Here is an 8546-nt window from a genome sequence, read left to right as displayed (position 1 = left end):
CAAAATTAGGAACATTTGCGTTATACAAAATTATATGACTTTAAACATGCAATAACAACAAAACAACTAGATATCCATGAGACATACGTGACCAGCACCACCTAACAGGCTCAAATAATCAAACACTTGATAGAACCTTGTGAGGCCTATATATCTTCTTTCTCCTTGTCTTTGGACGCAGTCATTTAATGCACGTACCTCTTAACCTCACCTCCAAGTCTTGAAACCATTGGAAGCTTCTTACCCACTTGCATATTTTTATTTCCATTCTCTTGTGTTCAACGATCATTGCACGGACCTCATCTTAAGCTAGCTACCTCTGTTTGCCACTTCCTCTTGTTGGTATATGCCGATTAGCACAACAAATCAACAATGCACAGCTTCAAGGTAATTCAGATAAGCTTTTTTTAATGTGAAGAAGGAAAACCCCTCCTTCTGAGTCAGCCATGGTGGAGGAGAATCAGAAATTAAGATGTAGGAAGATACTTAATTGGTTTAGCAAGAAGCAAAAGGAAAATAAGCCATCATCATTGAGTTCGTATGAAATAGAAGGTTTATAATTGTATTCCTCTCCATCCAAGAAAGAAAAACAAATATATATAGTTTTATGTATGTTAATCATGTTCTGCTTTCAAAGACATGATTCAATTGTGGGGGGTGCAATTTATTCTGCAGATGGAGCAGAAGATGAGAGTGATCACTCCAGGGGCAATCTGTCCCTTCAGTCACTGGAATTTGATCCATGCATTTCAATAGACAAGTTAAGGTAAATCAAAATTACACATATTTGTGTGTGTGTTTTATATGTATGTATGTATAATTCTTTCCATTTGATGCAAAGATGTTAAAGTAATAATCAATTTTAGCCTGGAAATACTATAAGTTCAATAAGAAAGACAAGAAGAGGTAGTTATCCTGCTACTCCCTATGATTTCTGTCAAACAACACAGTGCCTAATTGGAAACTCTTATACAATTGATTCTGAAGTCAGAGTAAATTTGGGTATAAGTTTTTGTGGGAAGCTTTTTTGGACTTTAGCCTATGATTTTTGTATGACATTATATACAATAAGTGTGTGCATATATGTTTCAGGATATTTGTTGGAACTTGGAATGTTGCTGGCAGATCTCCTGTGGGAAGCTTAGCTGTTGACATGGATGAGTGGTTAAATCTCAAGAATGCTGCTGATATATATGTTCTTGGGTATGAGTTTCTATTTAATTGATAACATCCCATATATTAATTCTACATGAAATTTCATTTTTATGAGTGAAAATGAAAGGTTTTATCTTAAAATTTGAGTTAGGCTTAACTTTAATATAAAAGCTAGCTTAAGGGTGAAAATCGCTTTACTGTATATATAAATTTATTTGATCATATCTCTAGTGAATGTGAATGTGAGATGTTAACCCTTTTCAATTAATGTTCAGGTTTCAAGAGACTGTACCATTGAAGACCTTAACTGTGATAGGAGCAGAGGACCCTTCTGTGGCAACAAACTGGAACCAGCTCATAGGAACAACACTAAACAACAAATTTAATTACCACCAGAAGATGGAGAGTCCAAGCTCTATAGCTGGAAACAATTTGTACAGGGTTGTGGCTAGCAAGAAGATGGTTGGAGTGTTGATGAGTGTGTGGATAAGGGAGGAAGTGATGAAGAAGTATCGAGTTTCAAACGTGAGAGTTTCATCAGTGGCTTGTGGGGTCATGGGGTGCTTGGGAAACAAAGGTTCTGTGGCGGTTAGCATGTTGATTGAAGGGACTAGCTTTTGTTTTGTGGCGGCTCACTTAGCTTCAGGGGAGAAGAAGGGTGATGAAGGGCGTAGAAATCATCAGGTGGCGGAAATTTTCAGGAGAAGCTCTTTTGCTAGGACCACAACATCACATCATCATCGTTATCCTCTAACCATCTTAGGACACGAGTAAGTCTCTATGCCCTACATCACTGTTCTTTTGTCTTCTGTACTTTGCTTGTTGTTTTGAATTGTTGAGAAATTTCATACGAAACTGAAAATTCTTTGCCGTACATTTGTCATGAAAACCATTAATCCAATAATTGGCAGCATGATTTTAATTAAACAGCAGCTGAAGTTGCATGATATGAACAAATTATGAAGAACCGTAGAAATATATGCAAATGATGGGGTCATAATTGTAGTTGTGACATAATAATGATGAGATATTAAGTGTGGCGTGATGGTTGCTTACCTTGTCTCTTAACTATGAGGTTGGGATTCGATCCCCACCAATAAAAGTGAAACTCATTTCGCAATCAATTGATTACCGCTTAATACAAATCCATGAGGTGAATAAATTAGTCATTATCGGCCATGAATACTTTGATAAAAAAAATGGGATAGGGCAGCCACACGATTACGTACCTACCAACTTGTGTGGCGTCAATAATTTTCTTTTTAAAAGAGATAACTCTTTGTTTCTTCTTCAATAAAAAAAATGATATGTCATATTTTTAAAAAAATCTCTTTTTTGTTTTGGTCAAATTACAATATTCTTTTAGAAATAGGATATTGTCCCTTCTTCAGTAAAATGATATGTTTTTTTATGAAGATAGCTTGGGCCCTAAACCATAAGACTAGTCCAAAACAGAATCCAATGTTAAAAAGCCTTTTAATTAGTTGACCCAAAAAAAGAGTTCATAAAAAAAGCCTTTTCATTAGTTGAAAGAAAAAGCTTTTTAATTAATCTAAAACGTGTCAAAAAAAAATCTAAAACTTTCATTAGATTTAAGGTGGCATTTTTTTATCACCTTGTCTATAAATAATATATTAAATTTTTTATTGATATTAAACTTGTTTAAATAAGTAAAATTATTTTCCATAAAAAAAAATAATAAGTAAAATTCTTACTCCCTTTTTTTCGAATCCAATAATGGTTTTTTTATCTTGAGGAGTATTTGAGGGACCTTAACTTTTATCACATTCGGGTTGAATATGATTACCTCAATATACATGTGGCTACAACTAACAAAAACATATAGAATTTACTACTACACTACTCTTGATTAAAATGCATGTGTTTAATTGTCTACATGGTGCAACACAAACAACTTAACCAGCATTTAACTGTGTTACAGACGCATATTCTGGTTTGGGGATCTCAACTACAGGCTATATTTGAAGGACGATTTTGCCAGGAATCTAATAAGAAAGCAAGATTGGAAGGCTTTGCAAGAGTTTGATCAGCTTCAGAAAGAGCTAGAAGAAGGTGGTGTGTTTGAAGGTTGGAAAGAAGGTAACATAGAATTTGCGCCTACATATAAATACGCATCGTCCCCTAGCAATCTATACTGTGGTGGTGGCCTTCCAACTAGATCAGGGGGGAAGCAAAGAACACCAGCATGGTATGCTAATTAGTTCATCATTTGATTGACAATTTGTTAGAAATATAATATAAAATCATTCATGTGTCTTCACCCAACAGGTGTGACCGGATTCTGTGGTATGGTAAAGGAGTAGAGCAACTTCAATATATTCGGAGTGAAAGCAAATTTTCCGATCACCGACCCGTTTCAGCGCTTTTCTCTACACAAATTGAAGTTAAGTCATCTAGCAATGGACTTATGGAACCAGAAAATATCACCCCAACAATGTGGCAACCAGATCATGTAAGTTTTCATTGCTTCTCGAAGAGTTATGAAAGGGATGTGTAATTTACTTGCATCATATAACTCAAAGCCATCACATACTTATATAAGTTAATTCAAAGATGAGAAAGTAAAGGATGATGATTTAGATATGTGAGTATGTGAGGCTTTTTGAGTTCTGACCTTTTGAGATAAAACAAAGTTTTGAAGGCTAGTTCCAAGATCATGATTTTCCATTAATTGATTATGGCAGGGTGTTAGCCAAGGAGATGAAGATGGAAAACCTACCTTGCTTTCATTGTTAGACAAGAATGTACAAGGCTGCTAACAAGCAATTAAATCTTTAGATTGAAACTTGAAGGGATGACAATTGATATATAATTTATTTCCTAAACCAACATTTATTTTTCTGGATATTAGGACTTTAAAGATTAAATTTAGACGGCAAGGTATAGCAAATGTAATATATTGCTGTTGAAAAATCAAGATGTACCATAGATATAACATGGAGAAGTTTTAGTGCCAATTACCAAGTCAGAGAAAAACAGAACAATATAAATTTTGTGAATTATGCAGATACTATTGATCAGTAACTAGCCCAATATCTACTAAAAAAGAAATATATTCACTGTATTGTGTTCCCAAACTTTTCATCTTTTCTATTTCCATGTAAAACATGTTCTAATCCATCATTCATTGCCATATGTCACTCAAGGTCTATCCGAATTTAGACCATGCATCATGAATGAAGTTCAGATCGTCTTTGAAATTCCTTATAAGAGAACTGTAAGATGCTCCTCATTTAAAAGTCCACATGTTTCCACTTGGGTGTAAATCCATTCAAATCTTTATGTCCATAAATAATACTAATATCACAGGCTTACCAAAACTCGGAAAGAAAAAAAAGTTAATGTTATAGAACAAGGTATATTCTCTGTTTCACCAAAATTGGAATATTTTCCCCTGTGAAATTAACAGTATGTTAGTGAGAATCTGGAATTTTTGCACTGTTATCTTTTGAAGCACTCTACTCAGCATAAAGATGTGGAAATTGCATGTTATTGAAATGGAGCTACTAACTACTAACCAATTAAACTGATTTGTAATTGAAGAGTCATGCCACTTATTTCAACATATGTCATATGTTCCAAAGGAGAATTCACATGGCTTGTGTGCCTGTCTCAGAGGGGTTTCTAGTTTGCTCCTGAAGAGAGTGAAATTATTGAACACTTTATACAGGATGTGTGACAAGAAAGGCTGAAGTTATCAAAACAAAACAAATTTACCACTTGAATGTATAGAAGGATATATAGATAGATCCTACATTTGTTTTGTTAATTTCTTTGGTTTACATGTTCATCACAGACACTTTTCTTTCATAAAGAAAGAGTGAAGTATAAGAAGACCAATATATGAGAAGGAATCTGGTTTTCCAGCATTGATTCTAAACTAACATCCTATTGGATATTTTGCTGTGTTTGGTATCTATCTTATCCTTCTACAACTGATTCAGATATAAGATATTGTCCCTTCAGAGATATTTAAGAGCTCTTAAAAGCGACTTTAGCATCATTCTTCTTCAATTCAACTCTAGCTGAGGGTTTCAAGCTACTCATGGGATGGAAATATAGCAACACAATAAGTCAATAACAAGAACAACTCAAAAAAGAGGATCTCCAACAGATAATAATTTTCACAACTTGAAAGAATCTGTGATGAGCAATGGCAAATGACAACAACAACTAAACATCACAAACGCATAAAGACACCAAGATTTTAATGTGTACAACCTTCTCAATGAAATAAGTAAAAATCACGAGCACAAGTCAGTAAATCAAGCTCCACTATTATCAATACATGACTACGAGGCTCAATAACTAGACAAACAACAAAACAACAAGCTTAAAATAGAAAACTAAAACAACCAGAAAAATAATTAATTGCTGCAGTTAGAGCCTCGTTTCTCCCATCTCAAACAATTTATCACCATCCAATTGTTCAGATTTAAGAACTTGATGTTACTAACATGCTTTTCAATTTTTATCCCAATCCATTGGTGAACGTGACGAATCTACTCCGATGGTCCTGAGTTTGAGCGGAAATGACTTCTCTCCTTTTCTTTCTCACGTTTTCTTTTGTCTCTCTCGCCATTTACCAATATAAACACATTCTCTTACTATAATTTGACCCATTTCCACAAGGATAAGGATAAGTTTTTTTTTTTGGTAAGCAATATGAATTATATTGAAGCGAAGCACAAGGGGTACTTCAACCCAATACAAATAGGATAAGGATAAGTAAGATAAGTAAGCTTTCACATTTTGAGTCTTTCTCCACGTAGGAGTGGAGCCTAAAAACCCAACACGTGGAGCCACAACTTCAGTTTTTAATTCTTGTTATCAAAGTCTACGCCTAAAGCTAAAACATCAATTTCAATTAGTTTTCTAATTCTTGTATTAAACGCTTTAAATAATTACTTAAAGTAAACAAATACTTGTTTAAATAATTAAAGAACTTAGTAATCAGGAGACAAAGTATGTTAGGTTAAAAATGAGTTAGGTATTAATCATATTAAATGGGCCAGATCTGAAAACTTAAATTTGAGTTGAACTTTGCTTTTGCTGATACAGATCACTTTAAGACCTTAACTTAACATGCAAGTCATTCAAAACATTATTTTGTGGTAACAACTCAGTGTCTCAGTCAATCATTTGCTAATACACGTGAAACTGAACCAACGGCCTATGTTTGAGAACGATGTGTACATTTTCAACTTGAATCTGCTTCACCAATGTGAAAAATTTCATTTTTCAAAGCTATCTCATTTAAAATATTATATATATATATATATATATATTTCAATCATATCATTATTCTCATGCCCAAAGTTTCTTAAGATATTCTTAAATACTCAAATTTCATTCAAAACTCAAATTAAAATAAATTATCATGCAACATACAAACCTCAGCTGCTTATACCAAGTAATGTGTCATTATCAACAGATTTCTTAACCACAAACGATTCTTTCTTTTCATCACAAATGTTATCAAGCCACGTTAGTAATAAAAAATGCTATCACAGGTTTCCTGAAGTAGCCATTCCTTTCCAAATGAAACAACATACACAATGAATTCAAAACATTTTGTAAAACTATTGCATGCACATGAACCATTTTGTATTTATTAGTGTCAAAACATGACAACCTACTTCTTTGAATTTCCCCTTTTTTAACCTTTATTGTTACCATTCTTATGATTCTTGCAGTTACATCACTGTCAGAATTTATGAAAAAAATGAATTGAAATTAGTGTTATCAAATATCCGCCATGGCAGTTTCTCATGACGGTTTTTTAGCTTTCTGCCATGGCCGATAGCCCGCCATATGGCTGTCATATTCCGCCATATATCCCTCTATATTCCGCCATGATTTGTCATATATGGCGGGATTTTGTCTTTTTGCCATGACCCGCCATCCGCAATTAACAACACTTATTGAAATACATTTTTTTTTTATGTTTTAAAAAATTGTTGCATGTTCCTTTTAATTAATGTCTTTTTTTGGATTCAAACTTGTACTCTAATCCTTATAGGATTGGGCTTAATTTGTCACTAAACCAACATCTTGTTGATAAATTAAACTATACTATTTTCAGCTCATTATTTTGATTAGCTTTTTACAAAGGCAAGGAATGATCACTTATTATGAGCTTTTTAGGGTATAGTTAAGTCTATAACCTGTTATTTACAAATGGATCACCTTGCATATGTTTGATGCTGCAAACACAAACTTCACCCTCATGTCTATCGTGAGGGTGTGTTTTGAAACGTTTCACATGCATTGACTAGAAATACGAGCAAAATATATAATTATTCTTATATACAAAGGGTAGAAAATCTTCACCATATATAAATAGCTTTAATTTTCAGACAAAAACAATGTTTATGTCTAACCCGAATTCAAGATAAGATCCACACCTTCAATTCGTACAAAAGAGAAAAGTTTTGCAGCTATCATTTGTACAACACAAGTATGACAGTGGCCTTTGCTATAAAAGACGAAAACAATGAGAAAAGCACATATAGTTAACTATACATGATGGAAACAAGAGAGGAAGAATAGTACAAAAGTTGTTTATCATATATATGTGACTTTGAAGATGAGGGTCGCTTTGATAATAAACATAAAAGGCTTGCTATTTGGGTTATGTGGCAGTGCTCTACGGAGAACAGCTAAATATGGGCTCTCAACTCAACATCATGATCATGTTGCAAAAGTGCTGATATTATATATGGGGAACACAAGGAAATTAAAGGGGCTTCTTTAGGTCACTAAGAATGGGACAGGACTAGACTTGGAATTGAGAACCATGTTGATTCTGTATTATTGATCAAGGGAATGTATTTGATAAAATATTGTTGATTTATGTGAAACATGAAAATAAATTAGGATCGTTATAAATAATTCAAATTAAAATAAATTAATAATCATGTGATCATTTAAAATTTTTATTTACTTTTTTAAAAAAATTATAATTTTTTAAAAAAATCACATGACTTCATGTCTTAATTTAAACCGTTCATGATTAGATCTAACGGTAACAGTAATAATTTATTATCATAAGATTATTATTCTGGTAATATACATCTCCTATTTGAGCAATATATATGTCACCTCAATAGATATTAAAACTTCAAATATGTATATATAGTTGGATTGATAAGATATTTGTTTTGATTTTTTAAAATTTAATTTATAATGAAAATGGAACAATCTGATAAAATATATTCTATTCCATCAAATATAATATAATTGAGCTTTCTCTTTCAAACAAGTCTTTTATTCTACAATTAATATAGAAAAAAATAAAAGAATTTAATTAATATATACTCACAATGCAAATAACTTTAAACAAATATTGAAATACTATATATGATGAT

The 8546-nt window shown here is 32.7% G+C and overlaps 1 protein-coding gene across 2 annotated transcripts; it reads left to right on the top strand.

Annotated features, from left to right (window-relative positions):
* On the top strand, positions 1-4253 carry LOC130739303 (type IV inositol polyphosphate 5-phosphatase 7-like). 2 transcript variants are annotated; one of them, XM_057591560.1, is made up of 7 exons: positions 1-552; positions 676-766; positions 1093-1203; positions 1431-1925; positions 3098-3364; positions 3445-3628; positions 3861-4253. In XM_057591560.1, exons 1-7 carry the CDS (start codon positions 447-449, stop codon positions 3933-3935), a joined length of 1329 nt encoding a protein of 442 aa, XP_057447543.1. In that variant the 5' UTR covers positions 1-446; the 3' UTR covers positions 3936-4253. The 2 variants fall into 2 exon arrangements, with proteins under 2 accessions (XP_057447543.1, XP_057447544.1); XM_057591561.1 differs by having other exon boundaries at positions 5-387.
* The last annotated feature ends 4293 nt before the right edge of the window (positions 4254-8546 follow it).

Source organism: Lotus japonicus, chromosome 2, assembly GCF_012489685.1.
Source record: "Lotus japonicus ecotype B-129 chromosome 2, LjGifu_v1.2".
In the NCBI taxonomy this organism is placed as follows: domain Eukaryota; kingdom Viridiplantae; phylum Streptophyta; class Magnoliopsida; order Fabales; family Fabaceae; genus Lotus; species Lotus japonicus.
Note: the sequence above shows the minus strand (reverse complement) of the source record. Positions and strands in the feature narration are given on the sequence as shown.

Bases quoted from the DNA above. Each gene is read 5' to 3' on its own strand.
- LOC130739303 (XM_057591560.1), top strand. From the start codon at position 447: ATGGTGGAGGAGAATCAGAAATTAAGATGTAGGAAGATACTTAATTGG. The intron at 553-675 runs GTTTATAATTGT...TTTATTCTGCAG, and splicing joins GAGTTCGTATGAAATAGAAG to ATGGAGCAGAAGATGAGAGT. The intron at 3,629-3,860 runs GTAAGTTTTCAT...TGATTATGGCAG, and splicing joins CAATGTGGCAACCAGATCAT to GGTGTTAGCCAAGGAGATGA.